Source organism: Capricornis sumatraensis, chromosome 1 (assembly GCF_032405125.1).
Source record: "Capricornis sumatraensis isolate serow.1 chromosome 1, serow.2, whole genome shotgun sequence".
Taxonomy (NCBI): domain Eukaryota; kingdom Metazoa; phylum Chordata; class Mammalia; order Artiodactyla; family Bovidae; genus Capricornis; species Capricornis sumatraensis.
Window position 1 is genome coordinate 92735367 of NC_091069.1, and position 27864 is coordinate 92763230.

The 27864-nt window shown below is 49.3% G+C and overlaps 1 protein-coding gene across 1 annotated transcript; it reads left to right on the plus strand.

Annotated features, from left to right (window-relative positions):
- The first annotated feature begins 935 nt into the window (after nucleotides 1-935).
- VAX2 (ventral anterior homeobox 2) lies at nucleotides 936-27364 on the plus strand. Its single transcript, XM_068964682.1, has 3 exons — nucleotides 936-1173; nucleotides 20484-20671; nucleotides 26930-27364. Exons 1-3 carry the CDS (start codon nucleotides 936-938, stop codon nucleotides 27362-27364), a joined length of 861 nt encoding a protein of 286 aa, XP_068820783.1.
- Nucleotides 27365-27864: the final 500 nt, after the last annotated feature.

Here is a 27864-nt window from a genome sequence, read left to right on the forward strand (position 1 = left end):
CCCCGGCCTGGCGAGGCGGGCCAGGACTCGGGACTGAAGAGGGTAGACCTCCGCGGGGCCGAGAATGGGGGAATGGAGGGCTAGGGAGATTTTTCACCTTCTGTCCCAGTCTAGGGGTGCGATCCCGCTTCTGAAGGCCTCTGAGCCGCAGGGGCCCCGGGCCTTTGCAGCCTACCACAGTCTCAGCCTCACTCGACCCTCCCGGCTCCGGAACCCGGCTATGGGTCTACAATCAGTCTTTTCTCCCCGGCGAGTGCAGACCGTCCCCTTGTCCCCTTGCCTCGCTGTCTCGGGTTCTTTTACCACGCTCTTGGCCTTGCTCCGCCAGGAGCGCCGGGAGGGGCTATGTTCCTGAGTGTGGGTGGAGGTATGAATCTGGGGGTTGGGGGCCACTGAATCCCAGGCCTGAGCCCCCAGCCCCAGCCCCCTACCCCGCCAAGTACTCGAGCAAGGCCAACCTCCTGTTTTCTGCTCGGTCTCGCCGGGGTCGCCTTCCTGGAGCACTTTGGTTATTGATTCCGCTGAAAGAGCCGGAGTGCGAAGACTGCGCTTCCCAGGGGACGAAGGGAGCGGGGAGGAGAGCAGGCTGGCAGTTGGGGGAGGGAGTTGATAAACTTTAGGAGGGATGCAGGGCGTTCCTCGGTACCCCAGGGCTTCCTCGGCCTCCCTCTGCCGGGCTCGGCGTGCGGCTAGACTACGGGTGGAAGAGGAGGGCCGACGACCCCCCCATCCTCAACGCAGCTCCCTAGCGCGGCTGTGAGACGGAGAACCCCGACTCGGGCCCAATCAGCAGGGAGGGGTGGGGCGGCCGGGCGGGGGCGGGGCCAGAGAGGGAGGAGTCGGGCGGGGGCGCGGGGGGCGCGAGGGGCGGGGAGGCGCCGGCTTGGCCGGCCCAGGCTGGCCAGGCGGTGGCGGAGGCGGCGGTGGCGGCCGGCATGGGCGATGGGGGCGCCGAGCGCGACCGCGGCCCGGCACGCCGGGAGTCGCAGAGCGGGAGCGGCGGGGAGGGCGGCGGAGCAGAAGACTCGAGCGCTGATGCGGGCGGCCGCAGCCCCAGGGAGATTGCCGGGACCTCCGACTCCAGCCCTGCGGGCTCCAGGGAGAGCGGCGCCGACAGCGACGGGCAGCCGGGGCTCGGCGAGGCAGACCACTGCCGCCGCATCCTGGTGCGAGGTAAGGGGACGGCTCGAAGCCCTGGCCCCCTGGACTCCCCTCCCTTCCCTCACTGGGGCCTCCGACCTTCCTGCAGCCTCCACCTCCCAAGTCCTATATTCGTTCAGACGATCGTCGTCCAGTCATTCATTCAGCAAACATTATTTTGAGGGTCTATTGTGTGCTGGACATTGAGCTGAGTGCAAGGGACAAAGCGGCGAGCGGTACGGAAGAGATCCCCGTTTCACTGCCTTGAGATGCTCAGCTCTCCAGTCTCTCCCGGGCGGGTTACCGTGGCGGGGGCCGAGGCGCGAGTGCGGGACACGGAGAGCCGAGTCCCCGCCCCGCGACCCTCTCGGCGGGTGCGGAGAAAAGCGTCACGAGCGCTCCGCGGGGTCAGGGCGAGGAGGGACCCGCGCCCGGAACCGCGGGAGAAGGCCCGGCTCCGCTCAGCTGCCGGGCGCCTCCCCGCCCCCTGCCCAGCCCCGCTTCCCGGTCCCGGCCTCGCAGGCGCGCGGGCTGCTCCCGGGAGACGGCGCCGGAACGCAGAGGGCGGCGTGCGCCGCGCTCGCCCGCCGGGGCTTCGCTCTCGCCGTTCCCACTTCCTCGCGGCGCCTGGGCCCAGCCAGCTCTCGGCGCGGCCTTCTCACGGCCTGGCTTCTCGCGTCTCTCCGATTCTCCCTCGCCCTTCGCCCTCCTCTCTTCTTTCCCGGCCATTTCCCTCCACCGAGCTCGCCTTCCCCGCCTTCCCTTCCTGCAAGAATCCGAGTGCCCGGCTCTGCCTGGCTTCCACGCTGCGAGGCTGCGGCTTCCCCGGCCCCCAAAGCCAGCCTCACGCCCAGCTCGCCTTTCGCCGGATCCGGCCCTGGCCCAGCGAGATAGGAGAAGAAAGGGGATTCCGAGGTCTTGCCTTAAGCCTGTCCCTAGGCCGCGGCGAAGCCCGAGGTCTGTTTCCCCCACCATCCCAGAGTCCCGGACTGGGAGACCCAGAGGAGGAAGGAGGCCACTCGAGGGTAACGGCTGCCCTCGGTTAATCCCGCTGCCTTTTTCTCGCCCTTTCTTTTTGATCGCTTCTCTTGCGAGCCTGAAGGCCTAGAAAGAAATCAGCCGGAGCTGATTTCCTCGGCCACCGCCTAGGGAAGGGAAACCAGCGCTAGGACCCCCGAGTTTGATCTGGGCTACCCACACACAGAGGGAAACACCTTGGCCTGGTCGCTCACAGCTTCCCCACAGCTGCTGAATCTGGGTGACTCTGGGAATGGGGGCTAAAGGCACAGCATGGAGGCAGCCCAGTGTGAAGTTGCCTGGTGGCCATCCTGGACACAGACTCGGGGACCCTGGTCTTCAGGAAACACAGGAAGCTCCAGGCCAGGTATAGTCGCTCAGTGCCGTTCCGGGCCAGGCTCTGGGGGTCAAAGGACAGAGCATGGGGAGGTGGTCCCCAACCAACAGGGATTCCAACAGGTGTGTGGCCCTCTTGGGCACTTGAGATTAAATTAGATCCATTCCATAGACTGTGGGGTGTCCTGTGTACAAGGCGTTAGCAGCCAGTTTGGAGTTCCCTTAAGGAAATCTGCAAGGCTTCCAGAAACGGAGAAATCAGCCTCCTAAACCCACATTCCCAGATTAAGGACACTCACCGCCTCACACCTCATCTGTGGGTTTTTCATTTCCTTCTGCCGAAACAGTTGTGGTTCTGTGCCCACCTACCATCCCTTCTGCTCTAACTCCATGCAGATGGAATAGATTTTGTGTCTGCGTGCGATGACACATAACTCCCAGGTGTTGAGTCATAGAAGGCAGGATCAAAAATGATGCCCTCCAAGAGCCCACCCACCCAGGAGCAGTCCCTGGACCCCCTGCTGGATGCGGGGCAGCTAGTGCGCACTGTTAGGTGTAGTTTCCCAAATTCACGTAGGCAATACCACAGCGCCCTTACACGCAGACAACATAATGGAAAGAGAGTACAGAGGAGGCACTTATTCTCTTAAAAGCAATAAAAGGTAAATGCAGGGCCCACATAAGTCTCTCTGTCCTTTTCCATTTAACGACAAGGAGGTTATTACAGGCCTCAGATACCAGGGACGTCATTTACCGCTAATCCCTCCTAGCCAGAGTCACCTGCGTCACTCCGGGCCCCCGGGCCCGGGGCGAAGGCTCTGTCAGATGAAAGGCCCTGCACCGGTGAAAGGACGTTCTCGGCACCCTGGTCCCTCACCGAACGTCCCTCCAGTGTGCTCTAGACAGACAGTACATTTTGCCCTTGACCTCCGAGGATCTATCCTCCTGAAGTACCTGTGGAGGAAACCATAAAATGGGGGAGCGTAGGCAGTTAGCATGTCCATTGTTAAGTTGCTGGCGGGGTGAAGATTCTGGGAAAGAGCCCCACTCTCTCTGAGTCTTTTTTTTCTGCCTCCTTCCCACTCTGCCCTTGCTCCCTTGAGGGCTCCACCCCAAGGTAGCAGACCTGCTGAGGGAGACCCGAGATGCAGAAGAGTAAGAGAAAGGCCTGGTGCTGGAATTACGTGAAGCTGATTTGGAATACAAGTCTTACAGCCCTTTGAACTTGAACTAGTTTCTTTGCCTCTCTGTGACCCAGTTTCCTCATCTGTATGAAGAAGAAAGCATAATTCTTTCCTTGAGTGCCCGTGCTCAGGGTCAGAGATGTTGTCTATAAAACTGCAAACAAGCAGCGGGATCTCCATAAATATTCTGTGGAATGAGAGGGGTGGGAGCTCCAAGGAGACTAAAACTGCTTCAGACCGTGGGCCTCATTCCTCAGAGGCCTCCCCCACCGCAACCCCTGGCCCCAGAGGCTGTGTAAAGCATTCAGAGGTGAGCAGCCAAGGGGACAAGGACTGGCTGATGAAAGGAGGCCCACTTCCACCTTGCAGACCACACAGTACGGCCTTCCCCAATCCCCTTCGAGGAACCCTCGCACAACCAATCACCGAAGTTTCCCTGCCTCTGCAAAATGTGGGTCAGGGAGCCAGGGAGGCCGACCCGCTACATCCCCTGCCTCAAAATGGAGGCCGCTTCATGCCACACACGGGCACAAGCAAGGCACTGAGATAACAGGGGTGTGCACACAACAGGCACCCCAAACACTCCACTGAGGACACAGCTAGGCATCCACAGGGGCCCTAAAGCCACCTCGGCTGCCCCGCACCTCTGCAGGCACAGCCCATTGACTGGGGAGGGAAAGGGGTGGGAGACCCTTTTGTTTCATATTAACATTTGGAAAAGACAAGCCATGGGCAGGAAGCAGGTGGAAAGAGAGTTGCAGCTCCAGGTTCGCTGCAGCCTGAATGGTACTGCCTTTTCGGTGGAGCAGGGATCCCTGCAATCAAAACAGCGAGGACAAGTCTCACCCCAAACTCCCAAACCTCACAATCCATGCTCAGATCTGCACACGCAGATGCACTTAGGTGGTTCTCACATGGACCCAGAGTCAATTCAGCAACGCTTCTGGACAGATCCCGGAATGGCTGTCCACCAGCCTCACCCACCCAGCAGATGTTATGAACAATGCCTAGTGCTGGCCTCAGCTCACCCAAAGCGTCCCTCTGACCTACCAGTCTCAAAACCCCAGTCGGGCGTCCTCAACTCTGCACTGCCACCTAGGCCTGAGTCAGGCAGAGTTCAGAGGCGCCCCCAGTACACTCCTGCACCTTGAGACCTGTGACACCCTGGGCCTGACTCAGCACCCCTCCTCTGGTAACAGGCAGACAGGAAAACTGCGGGAATCCTTGGACTGAATGAATGACTACCCCCCTCACCCCTGCAGCACCAACACCCACTAGCAGAAATGTTTTCGCCTGGGATCCTGATGGATCTGCCCAGGGCCTCTGGCTGTGGCTGAACAATTCCCTCTGTGGTTGTGAGTTTGGTGCAAGGGGTGATTGGATTTAGCGGCATCTAGCCCCCTAAGAATTGAGGGCAGTACTGGACCGGCGCTGCAAAAATGTATTGGTGGAAATAGCACAATGGCATACACCAGGCAGAGCCTTGGACGCTGCGGATATGTTTGAAGATGCTGGGCAAGGGGCCAAGCCTTTTGGGGGCTTGAGCTAGTAGCAACCCAGGGAACAGACAAACCCCTTCTGCAGCCAGGTCTGGGCTCAGCGTTGACCGGAATCACCTGTTTTCCAGTTGGATTTACAGCAGTCCCTCGACCCAGGATGGCCTGACCTGGACCTAGCATCCTCGCCTCCCACCCAAGGCATGGCAGCTCCACAAGGGCACACCTGCCACCCCACCCCCCTCCCCAGATGGGATATCTTGGCCATGGAGTCGCTGACCCAGAGTGTTTATTGGAAGGAGCCGCTGGATTGCAAGTCCCTGCGTCTGGGCCCTCCGGGCACCAGACCCTGGGACTGGAGCCTCAACATAATTCTGTTAAGAGATAACCGGGACCATTCCTCCCAGGCAGCGGTTGAAAGCTTTAAATGATTCATGCAGGAGATTGTGCTTTGGGGGTTTTGGTTTTAGTTTTATTTTGGGAGCTTGTGGGGAGTATTAGGTTTCTTTTTTATTTTCCTAGGATTGTTTCCGTTTTATGTTTGTTATGTTTTTCCTTTTGCTTTGTTTTTGGCGGAAGGACCCACATTATCAAGGCGGGTCTGTGTGGCTCCTATCATTTTGGGTCTTTGTTTTTTACTTGATATCCATGCTCCCACCCCACCCCCTAGACACACACACACCCAGAAGCAGACCTACAGACCTACACAGCTGTTGGTGTGTCTTGCGTGCACACTTTCATTTTCTGGGAGCTGTGAAGGGCCTTCCGGGCTCCTCGGGTTCTCAGCTAGTGCTGCCGCCCTGGTTAGTCTCTTGAACTCGGGTGCCTGTGGACCCGCCGCCAGCATCCCGCGCGCAGCAGAGGCGCGCGCGCGCACCTGAAAGGTCGGAGCTTCTAGGTGGCCCCCGGGTGACGCAGACTCAGACGGGCTGGGAGGCTGGGACAGTGGGTGGGTACTGGGAACTGGAGGGTGGGGGAGCGGACTGCTGCAGCGTGCGTCCCTGGACTTTTGTTCGGCTACACCAAACACGGTGAGTCTCCGCACAAACTGCGCACCCCCTGTAGCGAGACAGGGCTTCTAAGGCTCGCGTTGGCTCGACGCCATTTCCTCAGTTAGCCCGACTCAGGTCTGGGGCCGAACCCAAGCTCCCTCTCAGTTCGCTCTTTGATTTGTATTTTAAATGGGCGGCGAGGTGGGGGACGGTATAGGAAGCATAAGCATTTTGGCTTTATTTCCTGTTTGCTTAGTATAAACTAAAGATCGGCCTGACCCTCCTCGGAAGGTGGGTAGCGAGTTCTCAGCAGTACAGCCCGAGGAGTTGCGTACCCCAGTGTGAAAACCTCTTGACACAGGACGCTGGGGCGAGTGGGCCGACCCGGGGATCCCCGGGACCCGGGTGGTCTGTGCGCCTGTTTTGCCCCGCTCCATCCGCATCCAGGAGGGAGGTTGGAGGGGTCTCGGCTAGGGGTGCCAACGTGGAAGTGGACACGGCAAAATGGGGAGGCGGCGCCAGGACTCAATCTGGCCTACAAAGCTGAAGAGTGGGCGAACCTGGAAAAGCCAGGGCTGCGAGCGCGGCGGGTCAAGGATGGGGTGGGAAGGGGGCGCGCCTGTGAGACGCTACTGCCACCCCCAACCCCAGTACGATCCCCTGACCCAACTCACCCACGTTTTCCCATGATCTTGCCCTTCGCTTGCTACTTGATTGATTCCACAAACATTAACGGGTACCTACTATGTGCCAGTGGAGTAGGAAATGGCAGCCCACTCCAGTATTCTGGAAAACCCCATGGACAGAAGAACCTGGTGGGCCACAGTCCACGGGGCCGCAGAGAGTCGGACACGATTGAGCGACTGAGCTACTACGTGCCAGACCAACGCGGTGGGGCTGCTGGCGCTGAGACCATTTGGAAAGCCGGGACATGCGAGGTTCCTGGCCCCGCCGTGGTGGCGGCAGGGCCTGGGTGGCGAGGGAGCGATGTAGGCGAATAATTCAAGGAAGGAGGGTACTGGGGCCGGGTCCCCTAGACGCCGCGCAGGGCCCACGTAGGAGGTGGACACCGCACCCGCCAAACCCTAGCGATCTCTCCAGACGCATTCCGTGTGCACACAGTAGGCACTCCGTAAATATCTGCCGAACGAATTAGAGGAAGCAAAACCAATCTCGTGTCTCACTAGGTAGGAGGCCGCAACGCCCCTCCCCGGGAAGAACGTCTGGCCTGCAGTGACTTCCTTACTCTTTGACGTTACAAAGGCCTTCCTGCCAGAGCACAGAATAACTGTTAAAATAGAAAGCTGACGGCGCCCTGTTTTTGGAATTTTGTGCAATCGTCAACTTCGAGGGCCACCGAAATATAAAACCTGAAAAAGCTCAAATGTGGTTCTTTTTACTCGTTCTTTGGATCCCCAGAGCCGCGGAGGCAGTCTGGAGGCAGGCAGCGTCTGGACGAGGAGGCCGGGCAAGAGCAGGGCCCGGAGGGCGGTAGTGAGTCTCCCGGTTCTCCGCAGCTGCTTGGGGGAGGTTCCGCTGCAGAGCCAACCAGGGAAATATTAATAGTTAGGTAAATCTGCGCCCTCTCCCCGCCCACTCCACAGGCCTCCATTCCTTGGTTGGAGCTCGAAATAACAGGCTGATTAAAGTTAGGTTTGTTGTGTTTTGTTTGTCCCACCGCCCACCACAGAGCTGCTGGCAGCCAGGGCTCAACGGGTGGAAGACACCCAGCTAAGAAGTAAGACCACGCTCACAAAATAGATGGGAACAAAACAGGTAGAGCATTTAAATTCAAAAAGCAGTATGGGGACTTTCCTGGTGGTCCAGTGGTTAATGCAGGGGGGGATACGGTTCCATCCCTGGTAGGGGAGCTAAGGTCGCACATGCCTGGTGGCCTGTGAAAAAACAAACCAAAACGTTTACAGAAATATTGTTGTAACAAATTCAACAGGCTTTTAAAATGGTCCACATGGAAAAAAAAAATTAAGAAAAAAAAAAAAGCAATAGGTCTCAAGATTAAAAAAAAGAAAAAAAAAGAAAAAAAGGTGGTTGAAAGCTCCCAGAAATAGCCACCATTCCTAATTTCAGGTGTGCATCAGTAGATTTCTCCCCTCTTATATACACATTACATAAGCTGTCTTGCAACTTACCATTAAAAAAAATTTTTCAACCCCGCCCCCCCATCCTTTCCACCCAGCCATTTCACACTGTTCCCTTTCTGCACAGTACTCCTCTAGAAGGATGTACCTGTTGTTTTCCCCTGGTACATTGAAGCTTTGTAATTGTGAGAAAGTAAAACCAATCTAAATACCCAACAAGGGACTGGTTAAATAAAATTTTATTATAGCTGCATTTTATAGCTGCATAATGCAGTTGTTAAAAATAATGAAAGCACTTCTAGATGGAAAGGTATTTATTGAATAAATTTTATCAAATGAAAAATAGCAATTTGCAGAAAATCTTACTTTTGTAATATATAACTTACATGTTAATTTTTTTTTCAATTACTGGGGAAAGTTTGAGAGCTTGAGAAATGAACTCCCAATGCCCAGGTCTTTGAGCCCTTGAGTGTTTCCTAAAGATAGATTCCTAGCTGTGGAATTGCTGCTTCAGGTCAGAGCTGCAGGTGCACAGCCCTCAAGTGTCAAAGCTGGTCACTGATCTCTCCATTCAGAGCCTGCAGTCTTAATGTACAGTGATGAGATATTGTTATTTCATGATCTTTTCATTAAAAGCTTGATTAAAAACTCATGTGGAAAAAAAGTTACACTCTGCACATTTTAAATGTGTTTCCTTTAATTTTAAAATAGTAATTCATTTGATTCAAACATCAAAAAGTTGTTTTAAGTACACATGAGAAATCTCTTTCCCATCCTTCTTCCCCATCCTCCAATTCCCACTGGGCTCAAAGGCAGCCATTATTTACTGCTTTCCAATATGTTATTCCAAATCATTCCTATGCTTCTGTCAGCCAGTACATTGTTTTTTCTTCCTTTTGCTTGTTATGCATATGGTGGTATCTATATATATTTTCCTGCACCTTGCTAATTTCACTTACCAGTGTATCTTAGGGTATAAAGAACTTCTGTTAGTTTTTTACAGATGCATAGTATTCCATTTCCAGAGACTGGGTAGACCATAATGTATGTTATACCACCTGTGCCCTAATGGTAGACATTTAGCTTTTTTCTTATCTTCTGTTATCATATACAATGCTACATTAAATATGCTTGTCCCTTGGTCATTTCCACATGTGTGGGTCTTATCTGTCAGAGAAGTTCCTGAAAGTAGGTTACTGGGTCAAAGAGTACCTGTGTTTATAATATGAAAGGTAATGCTCTGCTGCTGCTAAGTCGCTTCAGTCGTGTCTGACTCTGCAACCCCATAGATGGCAGCCCACCAGGCTCCCCTGTCCCTGGGATTCTCCAGGCAAGAACACTGGAGTGGGTTGCCATTTCCTTCTCCAATGCATGAAAGTAAAAAGTGAAAGTGAAGACGCTCAGTCATGTCTGACTCTTAGCGACCCCATGGACTGCAGCCTACCAGGCTCCTCTGCCCATGGGATTTTCCAGGCAAGAGTACTGGAGTGGGGTGCCATTGCCTTCTCCGAGATAATGCTCAAGGGTCCTCAATAAGATGGTACCTACTCCCCTTAGCAATGCCTAAAAGTGCTTGTATCCCCAAGTCTTGCTATCACAGTTGACACTTTTTATCTTGATAGATGTTAAATTGTTCTTTCAGGGGAAGAAAAGTTTAGCAATTTAGACCCCCACCTTTGCCCTCTCCCCATATTAGACATTATATATCTTACACTTCTTTGCTGAGAAGTTCCTCACTGGCATTTTAGTTTTTATTTTTTTGACTATCAGTGAAGTTGAGCATCTTTTCATGTTTATTAGCCAGTTGCACTTGTTCTGCTATCTATTAATTCATTTCATGTGACCATTTTAATTTTCAAATATTCCTTTCCTTATTGATTTGTAGAAATGCTGTATTTTGGACAGTGGCTCATTGCTTTCAATATATGTTGCAATTTGAGGGGTTAAAAATTGTCCTTTAATTTTTTTCTGATGTCTTTTGTTTTCTGAAGTATAAAATCTCTTTCTAATTACAAAACCGATCCATGCCGTTTTGCTATATCATGTAAAAGTTGCAAGTTCTTCATTTCCCCCACGTAATACACTTCTACTCCCAGGATGCAATCTCCCAAACTTTCCCTAGACATTGAAAAACATAAATAAGTTATAGATTGCAAGAGTGAGGTTTTTTTGCAAACTTCTTTTCTTCATTTAATAGATATCTTTCAATCTAGAACTGCCTTATTATTTTAACAGTAGCATAATACTATATTATGCACATATAATAACATTTATTTAACCAGTCCCTTGATGATGGATATTTAGGATGGTTCTACTTTTCACAATTATAAACAATGCTTCAATGCTTTGTATCCTAATTTGAACAGATTTATTAAAAAAGTCTCACGAGACAGTATGAAAACAAGTGAGACATTTTATTATATTCAGGAATTGTTGTTAATGTTTCTAATTGTGACAGTATTATTGTGATTGTTTTTTAAAGATACTTATAAAAGGATTTATAAAAACATTTATAAAAACGTTTCTGGATGAAATGATATGGTGACTGGGATTTGCTTAAAATTATAGAGAGATAAAAGAGCTAGGATTGTTACTGAGTTTATAATTGTTGAAGCTGGAGGATAGGTATATCACAATTCATTATACTTTCTTTTTTCTCTCTTTTCTCTCATTTTGTATGTTTGAAATTTCTCATGATAACAATTTTAGAATAATAAACATCATTTCACATATATCTGGTATGCATATAATTACAGGGTAAGTTCCTAGAAGTGAAATTTTAAAATCCAAGTATATACACTTAAAATTGTGATTGATATTTCTAAACACCAAAATGTACTAATTTGTACTCCTGGAGATTGTGTATAAATATACCATTTCTCCCCCACATCCTCCCAACCCAGGATGTACTTAGTCTTTTAGAGAAAAATCTTTTCAAGTGAAAAAAAACTTGTTTAATTGGTGTTTTTCATTACTATTCAGGTTAAGTGTATTTTCATATACTTATTTTTCATGTTTATTTCCTCTTTTGTGAATTTTTCATTCATATGCTTAGCCATTTCTCTATTGGCTTACTCATTGTTTTTTTATAGTTGTAAACTATTTACAGACTATATAAATATATAACATATATGAACATATGTAGACATACAAATATACACATATTTTAGTATATTTATGTAGAAAGAAAACGATCCCGTTTTCTGGGACATGTGTTGCAAACATCCCCAGATCTTTTTCATTCTTTTTTCTTCTTTTTTAACCTTGCTGTGAATTGGGTTTTTGTTTTTCCCTTTATGACTCAATTTTTTGGGGCTTCTATGTTTTAGTTCTCAACTAGAAAGTTCTTCTCCAACCAAAGGTAACAATATTACATATAATGTATATGTTATATATATTTAGAATACTCAAGTTTTTTGTTACAAAAATTCAGTATGTGTTACAATTTTTGAGTTTATAATTTGTCTTTTATTTTTCTCTCTCATGTCTTTTTATTTCTGAAGTGTAAAATATTCTTTTAATTATAAAACCAATTCAGGCTGAAATGAAGTGAAAGTTGAAAACTCTTCATTTACCCCACCCAAGGTACTTCACTCCCAAGATATAACCTCCTAGACTTACTTTAGTAATTGAAACCATAAATATATAAGTTATATATTATGAAAGGGGGATTTTTTGCACACTGCTAAAATAGTCTGTTTGCAGGCTGTGACAGTCTTTGCAAAACCAAATAATAAAGAAGTACATGAAGTAAGACGGGGAACGCTTTCCTTCCTGACCAGCTTCCACTCCACAGTGTAAACAGAAAAGAGAGGTGTCCACCCTGCCAGATTGCATTCTGTGTGGGCATAAGCACATGTGCACACAGCTTGCTGTTACCTTTTGTTCTTTATAAAACTGGGCTTGTACACATGAACTTGTTTTCACGTAGCATTCCGGTCAGGATATGAAGATGTACCTCATTCTTGTTCATGTCTGCATAACAGCCAAAGGCAGGACTCTGCTGTGGCTTCATCAGCAGTGTTGCTATTGAAAAGCATTCAGCTTTTCTTCTCTCCCACCCCTTCTTACAAACTGCTACAAACAGTGGCTCTTGATGAAATATACAATATTTCTCTGGGGTAGAAACCTCCTTAAATTTTCTGAAACAAAAGAATTATACATTTTTAAATTTAGCTAGGCATTGTGAAATTGTCCTTCAAGAAAAACTTTTCCTCTATTAACCTGTATTCTCACCAATAGAGCTTGAGAAAACCTATTTTCGCTCACCTTTGCAAGTACAATTTTCCCAGTCTGATAAAGTATCTGAAAAAAATTTATCTCTTTTCTATTCTAACTTTCATTTTCTCTAAGTCCCTCTGAGTGTATTTTTTCATATTTATTAGCCACTAGTATTTCTTCTTCTCTTAGTAACCCTTTCATATAATTTGTTCAGTTTCCTACTAGACTGCTTGACTTTATTCGTTAGACTATAAAGGCTCTGTGTGTGCTAGACATTAAGGCTGTTTTGCATGTATTATTAATAGTCTCCCAACCCGTCACTTTTCTTTTAACTCTCTCTCATCCTGCAGCAGTTTCTTTCTCTAGGTACTCAAATCTGTTATTTATTTTTTAAAACTCATCAGTGTTTTTATCCCACTTTCAGAGATTTATTTATTACCTCTAAAGTTTTAATCCATCTTGTATATATTTTTGCATGCACTGTGAGATAAATGACTTATTCGAGATGATGCACTAACTGTCCAAAAGCCAGGTCTTGAGTAATCTTGTCTTTCCTCCAACTAATTTGAAATTTCATCTTGATAATATCACAGTTCCCCATATAGGCGTGGAATTGCTTCATAAGTCGCGTGCCAGCATCACCAGTTTAGTTGCTGTAGATTTGTAATATATTTTGCAGTGACGGTAATGCAAGAATCTCTCCTCATTCTTGCACGTTTTTCCTCAACTGTTCTTCCATTTTCAATGTTTCCAGTAAACTGGAGAATTAGGTTTTTTTATAAGGAATTTTCATAGTGATTAGATTTCATTTGTAGATTAAGGCAGAAAGGACATTGTTACATTTAAAAATCAGTGTGTTAACAGCTTATCATGTAAAGGAACTACCAGGGTGCTACCTGGATGAAGTCTGGGTAGGGCTTTGAGAGGGCTTACTGGGAGAGGTCGTGGGAGAGGGTCATTTTTGGTGCTGGAGGTCAAGAGCATTAGCTATCTGTAATCAGGCAGAAGTCACCACCTCTCCTATGGCAAAGGATCTTTGGGTGGAATTCACTCTCCCTGGTACCCCTGAGGCTCGCCCCTCTTTGAGGAGACCTGAAGGACAGCAAAACTCAGCCTTCATTCCACTTAGACTCATGCATTTCACCCTAACAAGACCCTACCCACCTAGAGGCTCTGGAATTAAGCTGTCCCTCCTTTCTGGTGCCCCCCCCCCCCAACACACACACACACAACTCCACCTAGAAAAGCAACAATTCAGGGAAGAGTGCTCTGTCAGTAGGAGGGACTAGATTTTGCTGCAGGGACAACCTCAAATCTCAGAGGTTTAACAAAGAAATATATTTCTAAGTCACTTGATAAGTCCATCACAAGTGGGCAGGGGCTTGTCTTGGTACTCAGAAACCCAGGCTGATGAAGCTCCAGCTTGGCTTCTGCCTCTGTGACCATCCCAGTAGAGAGAAGGGGAGGTGGGAAATCAAGACCTGGCTTTTGACATGTTCCCTGAAAGTGACTGCATCCCTTCCTCTTGACTAAAACAAATCGTGTGGCCATATCTGATTTCAAAGGGCAGAAAATGAATGCAATCCTACCGTGTGCTTGGAAGGAATTGGAAACACTAGTGAGCAGCATCCTTGGTTTATCCATTAGCTTGACTTTGATGAGCGGTCTCCTCTGCTGGTCCTAGCTAAAACGGCAAGCACAGAAACACTGACTACTGGATGTTGGCTATTTGGAGAAACATCCCGTTGTTTTATTTTCTTCACAGTATTTATCACTACATTACGTATTAGATTTTTTGGTTTGGTTTTGTTTTTGTTTCATTTATCTGCACTGGGTCCTCCTTGGGGTGTGTGAGCTTCTGTAGTTGCAGTACTCAGGCTTAGTTGCTCTATGGCACATGAGATCTTAGTTCCCTGACCAGGGATCCAGCCCACATCCCCTGCACAGGAAGGCAGGATTCTTAGCCACTGGACCGCCAGGGAAGTCTCTACATATTCATTTTTTAATTTATTATCTGTCTCTCCCCCCAGTACAAGGTCTGTGGGAACAGGAACCTTGTCAAATTTGCTCATTTCTATATCCTCAAACACAAGAATACTATTTGGCACATAGTAGGCATTTATTACAGCTTTCCTGGTGATTCAGACAGTAAATAATCTATCTGCAATGCAAGAGACCTGGGTTCAATCCCTGGGTCAGGAAGATCCTCTGGAGAAGGGAATGGCAGCCCACTCCAGTATTCTTGCCTGGAGAATCCCATGGACAGAGGAGCCTGGCGGGCTACAGGCCATGAGGTTGCAGAGTCGGACCAACTGAGCAACTGACATTTTTCATATTTATGTTGAGTGGTTGAATATATACAGTTGTTTTATTTACATAAATGGGATAGTACTACTTACTTTCTTTCACTTAATGTCAGTTTATATGGATACTGTCTCATTCTTTTAGCTGCATGATATTTTGTAAAATATGAATGGCATGAATGTATCATAACTTGTTCATCTGTATCCCTTAAGGGGAACACTCAGGATGCTTTCAAATTTTCAACATTTTGAACAGTGCTGCAGCAAACATCCTTATGTATACCTTGGAGCACATGAATCTATGCTTAAAATAAAATTGCTGGGGCAATAGTTATGTGCTTCTATAAACTTGACAAATGCAGCCTTAAAAGACTGTGACAGTTTATAGTCCTACCAGCAGTTAATGGGAGTGTAGTCACCACAGTGCATTTGCTTTATTAATCGTCTACTGATGTCTCTCTGATCTTATGGGAGATAAAAAAGTATCCATTGTTGCTTAGACTTGCATTATCCTGATTACTGTGAAGCTGTGTTCATCTTTTCAAATATTTATTGGCCATTTGGATATCTTTTCTGTGAATAGCTCACAAAAATTACTTGACCATTTTTTCTGTTAGACTATTGCCTTTTTTAAAATAATTACTCTTAATTGTATTTTATATATCTGGATATTATTTCTTGGCCTTTTAAAAAAGATTTTCAATTACGTATTTTGTATTTTATCTTGGTTTTGATGCTTTTGTCATATAAAGTTTTTAGATTTAATATAGTTGAATAACATCCTTTGTTTTTCCTTTACACTCCAGGTTTGCATCTTGCTTGGAAAACTCTCCCCAAGCTTAGGATTATAAAAATAGCTTTTTATATTTTCTTGTAATGCCTTCAGCATTTTATAGTCTACAATTTGCTTTCTATTCCATTAGAAACATTGTTCTCTATGGTGTGAGACATGAGTTTAACCTAATTTTATTCCAAATGGATAATTTATGGTCCTCAATCTACTTAACTGCATTGAGAGACTAGACATATAGAATGTTCCCTTTATCATAAACTCTGTCACTCTGTATACATGGCCCTAGTTGTATACTCCTTATTTCATTTTTCCCAATATTCAGTAATTTGAATCCCACCATTACCATTTCTATTATATCCATGTTTCATTTATTTACTTAATATTTTAGCAAACAACAACAACAACAAAGCATGCCAAGAGGTTAGAATGATGTTTTTGTCACAGAAACTGACAAATCTGTTTGTGGAAAGAACATTGTATATTTTCAAACGAAATGTCCACTTTTAGCTTCATGCTAATATGTAAAATCATAGATTTAAATTTGTTCTAGTAAACACTAAAATAACAGCATAACTTTTGAAATGACAAAGATTTATTTATGTATCATTCTAAATCATCTTACAAACTATGAGTGAAACGCAGAGGCACTTGAGCAGCTGCTATTGTATTCTTTCCACAAACAGATTTCTCAGTTTCTGTGACAAAACATCATTCTAACCTCTTGGCATGTTTTGTTGTTGTTGTTAATGTCTTATTTTGAAATTGTAAGAGAATCACAAGAAGTTGCAAATATGGTAGAAAAGCCCCATGTATCTACAACCTAGCTTCTCACAATGGTGACATCTTATAATACATGATCAACATCCAGAAATTGACATTAATTCAATGTAATTAACTAGACTAAATTTCACCCATTTTTTTGCATACACTTTTTTCTTTATATATAGTACGGTGACATTTTATTATACTTACAGATCCATATAACCACCACTGCAATCAAGATTCAGAACTGATTTGACGCCACCAAGAAACATCATCCTTTGTAGTCACAGCCTCCCCTCCCTAACCCCTGGCGGCACACATCTGCTTGCCACCTCTACAACTTTGTCATTTTGATAATGTAACATAAACAGAATCACACAGTACATAATCTGAAGGACTGCCTTGGGTTTTTTCACTCAGTGTAATTTAATTGGAGATGTATCCAGATTGTTGTGTCTGTGTAGTCATTGTTGTACCACGGTTTGTTTATCCATTCACCCATTGAGGAACACCTGGATTGTTCCCATTTGGGAGCTGTTACAAATAAAGCTGCTGTGAATACCCCCCCGTAGGTTTGATGTGAACCTAAGATTTCATTTCTCTGAGTTAAATGCCCAGGAATGAGATTCTGGGGTTCCATGGTTAATATAGGTTAGGAACTTTCCTAAAAGTCAGTTTCCAAAGTGGCTGCACCATGTTACATTCCCAGCAGCAATGAACGCGGCATCTAGTTTCCTGGCGTCCTCACCAGCCTTTGGCACTCTCACTCTTTCATTTTCGCTCCTCTAATCATTTTTCTCCTGGTTTTCATTTGTTTTCTCCTGATTGCTAGTGATGTTGAACCTCTCTTCATGTGCTCATTTGTACGGCCCTTTGGGCTTCTCTGGTGGCTCAGAAGGTAAAGAATCTGTCCACAATGCGGGAGACCTGGGTTTGATCCCTGGGTTGGGAAGATCCCCTGGAGAAGGAAACTGCTACCCACTCCGTATGTGGCCTGGAGAATTTCATGGACAGAGGAGCCTGGCGGGCTTTAGTCCAAGGGGTCGCAAAGAGTTGGACACGACTGAGCGACTTTCACTTGGGGGATATCTGGGGACAAGTCTAAGGTGCTTGTTCCATGCTCCTGCCTGTCCTGGCCCTGTGGAGGAGGGCTGCCCTCGGCTGCTCCCTGAGGCAGGAATGCCCCTGTTAGCTTCTTTACAAGGAGGAAAGGAGGGGAAGGGCTGTATGGTTTGACATCAGTGGTCAGGAGCAAGCTCAGGGCTTCAGGTGGGCTCCAAGAGGCTCACCCGGAAGAGGATGTGAAGCTTCCAGCACCATATATGACATCCATCACCCTTTCTCCTCTTCACACCCCCCAAGATACTCTTAATAAAATCCATGCCTTTGGAGATGGGTTCATTGGGTGTTGTGAGGAAAGTTCTGAGCCTGATTTCACAATTGGAAACAGTAGAACCTGAGCCAAGGGGACCCAGTCACAATGGAGTCACAAACATTAACCCACCATTTTGAAATGTAGAAAGTATTGGAGGGGGGAAGCTTGAGTTGTCCAAAAAAGCCTGATTCTACCAACCCGCCGAGAGCAAGGCTCCCATCCATGTCCTGCCCAGCGCCCTGGAAAGGCCAGCCCAGGGGTGGGGGAGGACAGCCTCTGGGCCATGACTGCGTCTCCCCTTCTCCCTGATGGTTGACTGAGAACACGAAGGGGTTTGAACCTCTGAGATTGGGGGTGTGACCTGTGAGCCGAACCAGGAGCCTATGAAGAGCCGAAGTGCACCCTAGAGTGAGACTGCCCTGTGTGGTCCAGTGCATAAAAATTCACCCTGCAGTGAAGGAGACTCGGGTTCAGTCCCTGGTCAGGGAACTAAGATCCCACATACCACAGCTAAGACCCAATGCAGCCAAATAAAGTACCTCCTGGAGGAGAGAACATTAACTGGCCCTAGTAGGAGGTAGGCAGAACCAGTCTCGTAAAATATACTACAGGACTTGGAGCGAGAGATCTCAGGTTCACCCTCTAGAACGGGGATTCTAAAACTAGGTTCTGTAGTCTTACGGCTCACAAGGAGCCTCTTGACAGACAGCACTTCCCAAATGCAATTCCTTTCCTACATCTTCCAGGGCAATGATGAGCCTGTCAGAAGATTCCATTTTCTTCCCATGACGTCTATAACCTATCTCTTCACTATAACCTATTAAGTGAATCACTAAGAATTGCTAAAAGAGGGTATTCATCAAGTAAAATGAAGGTGTTTTTAGAGTTTTTTAAACACTGTCAGTATGATCTTGCGTAGGTACTTATAATGTGTTCCTCCATTTCCCCATCTCTAAAATGGGGATAATCACAATTCCAACTTCACTGAGACATGGGGAAGGTTTAAGCACTTAAAACGGTGCCTGGCCCAGAGCATGCATTGCAGAGGTGTCAGCTATTACTATGAGCGGCCAAGGCTGCTAAAGCTTCTGACCACATTGCAAACTCTCACTGTGCACGCCCTCTGGAGAGGGGTGGAGTTCCTGCAACCTTGGAGGCTTGCTTTGTTACCTGTGCCTGGTCAGGGCTGCCTTGAGTTGGTAATTTCCCCATTGACACTAATCTTCCTTTGTAGTGGCAAATTATTGTTAGTTTAGCTTTATTATTATCAACAGCATGTGTTGGGGGAGGTTTGGTAAATCCCAAGTGGCACAGTGGTAAAAAATCTGCCTGCCAAGGCAGGAAACACAGGAGATGCAGGTTTGATCCCTGGGTTGGGAAGATCTCTTGGAGTAGGAAATGACACCTAACTCCAGTGTTCTTTCCTGGAGAATCCCATGGACAGAGGAACCTGGTGGGCTATGGTCCATGTGGTCGCAAAGAGTTGGACATGAGCACACACATGGAATATGATGTTGCATATTTCCACACTCTAATTTTTGACATAAACTTTTCTAATAACTATATTTGAAGCCATCAGTGTGTGTGACTCAAACATGGATCATCTTTGCCCCTGTACTTAAGGCTGATGTATATATTTATAATCTGCCCTCCTACCTCCAGGAAATTTTGCTTTAGCTGAGTTTCTTTAAGTGGAACTATCTGGCAAATGTTAGCTGCACGTTTTTCAACCTCTCTTAAGTAGGCTTCAAAATATTGGAGATGCCATGCATGGATGACATTGGTCCAGGGGCCAGGAGGGTGGCCCGGATATTCAGGACTCAGCACACAGGGAGTGGCAGAAATTCCCCTTCTGGAAGGCACCCCAGCAGCTTGATGTGGTGGCAGTGGTCCTCAGGCTCCTCCTGGGGATCCCAGCTCCACCCCACACCAGCGAGTCTCTTCAGGGACCCCAAGAGAGTCTGTGGATAGAGCACCCAGGCATCACCCACACACACACACAGACACACACACACACACACACACACACACACACACACCCCACACACACACACAGGGCTTAAGACCTGGCTCTGGACGTCTCCTCCAGTAAGCCTTATCTGATTGATCATATCCAATTCTAAACCATCCTTTCCTCTGCTCTTGAGGACTTGGTATTTTCTCTTTACATTTGTTTCTTATTCTGCCGAGGAAGAGAACCCTGGGTGGGACAGAGTGAGTCCCTTCTGCCCAGGCTGGATGATAAACCTTTCATTTGTACCCAGGCCCATTCACATACATATACCTATTAGACACAATGTACTGCATTGGGTGATTGAGGAGGCTGGCCCCAGAGAGGGTAAGCAGCTTGTCAGAGGTCACACAGCCAGGCTCAGAACTGAGGAGCTGCCCATCAGATCATGCTACCTCTTTTTTTGTTTATTTATTTATTGTGGTTTTGGCTGCACTGGGTTTTCGTTGCTACGTGCAGGAGGCTACTCTTCAGTTGCGGTGCTCAGGATCTCATTGTGATGGCTTCTCCTGTTGTGGGGCACAGGCTCTAGGGTGCCCAGGCTTCAGTAGCTGTGGCCCACAGGCTCAGCTGCTCTGAGGCATATGGGATCTTTGTGAACCAGGCATCGAACCTGTGTCCCCCTGCATTGGCAGGCAGATTCTTAACCACTGGACCACCAGGAAAGTCCCACACAGCCTTTAATTAAGATGTTCATTGATGGGTTACATCCTTAACTAGTGAACTAATTTGCCTCCTTTCATGACCTCTGCAGATGCCAAAGGAACCATCCGAGAAATTGTCCTGCCCAAGGGCCTGGACCTGGACCGGCCCAAACGGACCCGCACATCCTTCACGGCCGAGCAGCTCTACCGCCTGGAGATGGAGTTCCAGCGCTGCCAGTACGTGGTGGGCCGTGAGCGCACTGAGCTGGCCCGCCAGCTGAACCTCTCCGAGACCCAGGTAAAAGGGCAGGGCCAGCCTGCTCGACCGCCACCCTGGCAGTCCAGGAGTGCCCTGGGGTGTGAGGCCCATGGCCTGCTGCCTGGAAACCCAGCTTGGAGTTCAGACATCTATGAGGGAAAGGTTTAAAGTTACTGGTAAACCAGAGCAAATAAACACAGTGCTGACAAGAGAAAGTTGGCATTTGCCAGTGGGGGTGGGGTCGGGGGGCACTTCTGGATCCATCAGGCCCTTTGGATGGAATTTGGGGAAAGGCCAGAGAGATAGGAGAGAGGGACATTCAAGATGCAGGGAGTGGCTTAAGGGGGTGTTTGTTGGTGCAGGAGGGAGCCTGCAGAAAGGCATGGGGCAGGGCTGGCTTGCTGGGAGCACAGGTTCAGGAAAGAGATGAGGCATTACAAATGGGGGTTGGGGACCTCTCATTTCCACATTCTGGGCCTTTTCCCATCCTGCCTTCATCCCAGTGAGCCTTAGAACCTCTTGTTGGAGAGAAAAGGTCTGAACTCCCCCTTCACCCAGGTAGGGCTTAGCACTTAGCAGTGGTCTGCCCGACCCAAAGGAAAGACTTTTGTAACCTGAGCACCTGCTCTGTGTGAATGGAGGCATTTCAGACTGGTGGTGGTGGTGGTCCAGCCACTAAGTTGTGTCTGACTCTGTGACCCGGTGGACTACAGCATGCCCGGTTTCCCTGTCCTCTGCTGTCTCCCAGAGTTTGCTCAGACTCATGTCCACTGAGTCGGCGATGCTCTTTAACCATCTCATCTTCTGTCACCCCCTTCTCCTGCCCTCAATCTTCCCCAGCATCAGGGTCTTTTCCAGTGAGTCGGCTCTTTGCATCAGGTGGCCAAAGTATTGGAGTGGTATTATTCAAACTAATATATCTAAATAATAATGATAGTAGTAGTGGGAAATTCCCTGGGGGTCAGTGGTTAGGACTCCACACTTTCATTGCCGTGACCTGGGTTCAATCCCTGGCCTGGGAATTAAAATCCTGTAAGGGCGTGCAATGCAGTCCTCAAAAAAGTGGTAGTAGAATAGTAATAATACTTTCCCAATACTTATTGTGCCACGGCACTGTTCCAAGTCAGTTATGTTAGTTTGCTAACCCCTACAACCCTGTGATTGTAGCAACCAGTAATATCCTGTTTTACCCGGGAGAGGTTATTACACCCAAGGTCATACAACGAAGAAGTTCCAGAACTAGAATTTGGACAAGCAGTCTGGCCCCTTTATGCTGCCTGTATACTGGGCAACCACGCTGGAGCTTGTCAAAAAGGGACTCAGAGACTCTAAGTCCAGCTAAAGGTAAAGAACTTGAGGCACCAATAAATGTATCAAAAGGGCCAAACCAGGAGGCATGAAGGGAAGAGGAGAGGAAGGAGAGGAGAAGGAAGCAGATGGGTCTGGGGAGGACTGGGGAGGCTCTCCTCATACCGCCCGCTGCTGCCCTGGCCTTGGCACCCCTACCCAACCCGGCAGTGAGGTCTGGATCGCGGCTGGGAGGGGCTGCTCTCTTGCAAGCCGCCCTTGTAGAGTCCCAAACAGCCCCACAGATGGCCTGGGGCAGCTGGGCCCTCTCTCTAGCTGAGCTCAGCTGGGCTGGACAGCCAGGCTTCGTTCAGTGGCCAGGCGGGACAGAGCTCGTAGAGGGAGTCAGGGAGACCCCCTCAGACCAGGGTCTGAGCTGTAGGCACAGGGTCCTCCTCCTGTTTGGCCTAATTTCCCTTTGCCTCACGTAGTTTACCCCCCCAACTCCCCACCTCTGAAACTTTCTTCTCAAGGGTACCTCAGATGCCCAGGCCAGCAACTCCTCCTCAGTCCTCATCCTTCCCTGCCCCGCCAGTACAGGCCACCTGTATCTGTTCTTTAAGGTCAAAGCCAAGTCCCTTCTCTTCCAGGAAGCCTTCCCTGAGGCTTCTTGACGTCACTGCAAGACCTGTTCCACATGGCTTGACCTGTAAAGTGTGGGGTATGTGTGTGTGTGGTGTGGTATGGTGTGGTGGGCACCAACCTGTATGCATTTTCGGAAAACAAGAATGTATTTGAAGGGCACGTCTGCTCTTCAGGCCTCCTTGGGGAGCCCAGCATGCAACTGGGTACACCATGGACCCGCAAAGAACCCTCAACCAGCTGATTGTTCTCACCAGCCTCCTTCCTCTTCCCCTGGTCCTGGAGTTGGCAGACGATATACAGTATTACTAACACTGAGAGTTCCCTATGTGCCAGGCATTGTTCTAAGAGCTAGATGTGTTCTAACTCGTTTAGCCCTCGCCACAAGCTCGTAGAACAGGTGTGAGGTTTTTCTTCTGACACCACTTCTGACACTATGTGGTATGTTCCCACACCGACAGCAGCCAGTTCTCCAATACCAGCTGGGTGTCCAACAATACAGCTCAATTCAGTTCTGACCTTAACTCCTGGAGGTAACACCCACGCTATAGGTTATGACCAGCTACACAAAGCGGGTTCCCACACCCTCTCCTTAGATTTGATAATTTGCTAGAATGACTCACAGAACTCAGGAAGACTCCTTACACTCTATTTACTTCTACAAATGTATTTATTATAAAGGATGATGCATGCATATATGCTGTGCTAGGTCATCTCCGACTCCTTGTGACCACTTTGGACTGTACCCAACAGGCTCTTCTGTCCATTGGGATTTTCCAGGCAAGAGTACTAGACTGGATTGCCATTTCCTGCTCCATGGGAAGAACCCACGTCTCTTGCATCTCCTGCACTGGCTAGGTGGATTCTTTACCCACTGAGCCATCAGGGAAACCCCATTTTAAAGGATATAACTCAGAAATAGGCGTATAGAAGAGATGCATAGAACCAGGTATAGAGGGGAGAGTTCATGGAGGAAACGTCATTGTTCAAGAGTCTTTATAACCCAGTCTCCAGCCCCAGTATGCTTCCTGGAGGGAAGGGAATGAAAGTTCCAACCCTCTAATTATAGGTCTGGTCTTTCTGCGACCAACGCCCATTCTAAAACGAGGGGTCCACCCTGAGTCACCTCATTAGCATAAACTCAGGTGCACTCAGAGGGGGCTGGTTATGAACCTCAAAAAGCTCTGGACCAAGAACCAGGGACAAAAGTTGAGTGTACTTTTTTTTAGTACAACAGAATGGCTCTTTATTATTTTTATATTAAAGAGAAGGAAACGGAGACACACAGAAATTAAATAATGTGCTCAAAATGTAAAGCAGGGATGTTCATTAACTCAGTTTTCAGGACTTCCCCGGTGGTCCAATGGTTAAGACTTGAAGCTTCCCATCTAGAGGGCGTTGGTTTGATCCCTGCTCAGGGAACTAAGTTCCCATAGACCACACGACGCAGTCAAAACACTAAAAAAAAAAAAAAAAAGATCACTTTATGAGTAATATTATTCCCATTTCAGAACTCAGAGAGACTAATTAACTTGCCAGGTTTATATGGCTAGAATTCTGTGGAATTCTCAGCATGTTCACCCATGCATGTGCGTGCGTGCTCAGCCAGTCAGTCGTTTCCAACTGTTTGTGCCCCCATGGGCTATAGCCCGCCAGGTTCCTCTGCCCATGGGACTTTCCTGGCAAGAATACTGGAGCAGGTTGCCACTTCCTCCTCCAGGGGATCTCCCCAACCAGGCATCAAAGCCGTCTCCTAGGCCTCTTGCATTGGCAGGTGGACTCTTTACCAGTGGGAAGATATATTCACCCATACTTTTGGGCAAAAGTATTACTGACTGCCTGCTGTGTACCAGGTGCTGTTCTGGGCAGGCCCTCCCCTCCCTGTTACACCCAGGACGGGATAGGACAGGCCCCTGTGAAAGCTCCCCGCGGTGGGTGGCGCCCCGTTGCTGCCGCTCCCTTCGTGCCTACTTGCCCTGTGTTTGCGGGGAGCGGTCAGTCTCTCTCCTGCCGCATCTTCAAGGCCCAGAGGCAAGGAGCCATGGCCTCTGAGGCTGTCCTCCCCCTCTAGGTCAGAGGTAGGAACCGGGAAGGTGAGCAGTCACCTCACACGAGTGTGGGCCCCAAGGATTTCGTGTTTGATCTCTGCCACAACCCAGGTATTTCTGTCCTTATCTTAAAGATGAGAACTGAAACTCAAGGGTCCCTGGGGGTGGTGCCTGGCTGAGAACCCAGATGACTTCCCAGCAGGGGAAAGGATTACAGTGACACAAAGAACCACATCCCGAAGGATCTGGCAGGACCTCTTCCTGGAGCAGTCAAATTCCAGTGTGACTAACAGTCACATCCTTCAGCCAGACTTGGCTGAGTCGTCCTTCCCGACTGCCCTTCACTGATATCAGCTTCAAATGTCACCTCTTTAGAGGGGCCCTGTTTGCCACCCCACTGATAAGACACTGCCTCCCTGCCTCTCCTCTCCTTCCTGTGCCCCCTTTCTCTCCATCGGAGTGCCCAAAGTGCCAAGCCACAGCTGCTGTCTGTGCATACCAAGTTAATACAGAAATGGAGAGTATGTGTTTAGAAATATACAGAGCAGTTTTTCTAATAACTCACTTTAATTGTATTTTATGAAAGTATTGGTCCACAGCAGATTGGAAACATTAGAAAGTGACTTCTCACCACAAACCATTTGAGAGATGCTGCTCAGAGCACTTACTGCCACCGACAGCCACACCTGTTTGCTTGTATTTGCTGTTTATCATCTGTCTCCCCCTCGACCCTGTCCACCTTACATAGCAAGGATCCTGCAGCCTAGAACGGAGCTGGGCACATGTGCTATGCGCAGTAGGTAGCTTCAGTCATGTCTGACTCTTTGCAACCCCAGGGACCATAGTCCACCAGGCTTCTGTGTCCATGGGATTCTCCAGGCAAGAATACTGGAGTGGGTTGCCATGCCCTCCTCCAGGGACTCTTTCCAACCCAGGGATTAGACGCTCAGTCCACATCTGCTGAATGCATGAGCGAGTGAGTGAATGCAGGAATCAGCCGCAGGTAGATCTCCTAGCCCCCTGCTCACTCTCATTTACCGAAAAGCAGTCCAATCCTGTTGAAAACACCCAACTCATATGTGTTTCAGATCTTTTCTTCTTCCCCCCCCTCCACTCAGAGCAGGCATGACCCACTGCTGGAGGGACGTGCGGGGAAGAGCCCTCTAGAAAGCCTCTGGAAAGGAGTGGGGAGTGTGCTACCCCTCCCCCACCAGGGCCAGGAGGGCAGGGAGGGTGGCGCCTTCGGGCCTGAGGAGCCTCAGGGCCAGAGGCCTTGGAGGGTCGCTTGCTCCCACAGGGGCCCTGGTAGGCTTCTCCCAAGCAGGCTCAGCTCTGCCCTAATCGTCTCCCGGCCCTGCTCCTCTCCCCCACCTCTCCTTCAAGTCCCAGGCTGGAGGACACCAGCGGGCCTCTCCACGCTTCTCTTTCCCAGCCCTCCATTCCACGGTCCTCTGCTGGCACACTGCCCAGCCAGCTGCCAGCCTTCCGGAACCTCCCAGCCAGGAGCAAGGGAGCCTCTCTGTTCCTGGGGACATGGATCTGGGTGCTGCAGCAGCTGACAGCCTTGCCAACTGGGGAGCAACTGTCGGTCCCTCCCCCTCAGGACTCCCAACCTGCCTCCTTGGGGGAGCACCCTGTCCTTCCCCAGAGAGGGGAGAAAATCCCATCACCGTGAGGGGCAGAACTGACCACTGAGCTCACCTGCCCCCCAGCCTTGCCTTCCTTTCCTTCTGCAGATGAGGAGGGGGTTGGAGTGCCACGTGCCAGGCGCCTGGTGCTGGCAGAGGGCAAGTCCTCCTCCTCTCATGAGCCTTGAGAAAGGTCTGCCCTTTGGTGGCTCCATTTAGGATGGGGGTGTTTGGCACCACTCTGTCCCCAGCTTGGGGAATGTGGCCATTGGAAGTGTCCCTCACCATCCTGACACGTCCTCTTATACTCGGTGTCATGTTGAGAGGTGCTTATAGGTGATGGGGTGGGAGGGGGCTTCCGGGAGGTTCAAATAGGGGGATGGCCAGATGGGCTAGAGAGCTCCCTTCAGAGGTGGGCTGGGGTGAGGGGGAGGTGAGACGGGAGGAGATGGGGGTGGCTAAGAGTGAAAGGCGTGTGGGCCAAGAGGCGAACCTCACCTGTGCCCTCCCTCCATCCAAGGGTCAGGGTAGCCGTGGAAGGGTGCCGTGATGTGGGGGGCCAGGGTGTCTTGGTCCCCTAGCCAGGCTGATGGTGGGAAGATCCTGACGACACCCTGACTGCTCTTCTTCCCTCTCTCACTGCACCCCTGCTCCCCCCCACTCCCTGTCCCCTCCCCTCGCTCTGCCCCAAGGTGAAGGTCTGGTTCCAGAACCGCCGCACCAAGCAGAAGAAAGACCAGAGCAGAGACCTGGAGAAGCGGGCATCCTCCTCGGCGTCCAAGGCCTTCGCCACCTCCAATATCCTGCGGCTGCTGGAGCACGGCCGGCTGCTGTCTGTGCCCAGGGCCCCCAGCCTCCTGGCGCTGACCCCCGGCCCACCGGGCCTGCCTGCCGGCCACAGGGGCACCTCCTTGGGTGACCCCAGGAACTCTTCCCCACACCTCAACCCGCTGACCTCGGCCTCGCCCCCACTGCCGCCCCCTCCGCCAGTGCTCTGCTTTTCCACCGCCCGGCTCCTGGACCTGCCTGCTGGCTACGAACTGGGCTCCTCGGCCTTCGAGCCCTATAGCCGGCTGGATCGGAGAGTGGGCAGCCCCGGCGGTGGTAGCAAGAAGGCCAGCGCTTAAGTCTCCATCCCCTGCGTGACACTGAGTCCCCAGGCACAGCACCAGCCCTGCCTCCTGGGCCCAGAGACAGAAGGGGCGGCCACACACGCTGCCCCATCCACCCCCCAGCTCAGAGACTCTCCAGTGGACAGCGTTGGTCCCGCAGCTTGTGTGTGTGTGAGTGCAGTGTGTGTGCGTGTGCCTCTCACTGAAATAAAAGGAAAACAATGACAAGAAGGGAAATGGAGTCCCCACAGCACGCCACTGCCTCAATCCCCTCTCTTGCCCCTCCAGGGGAGGTAATCAGGCTACTGGTCTCCCTGATGGGAGAGGCAGAACCTGGGGCCATGTTCACAGCCGGGGAATCTGGTACCCACATGACTCCTGCTCCCAATTCAAGCTCCCACCCAGGTGTTTCAACTCCATGCTTTTGTTGGTAAGTGTTGCCCTTTGCAAGCTTCTCTTTCAAACGTGTACTGTAGAGGTGGAATGGCAAGTCCTTGGAGCGGGTGACCAATGAA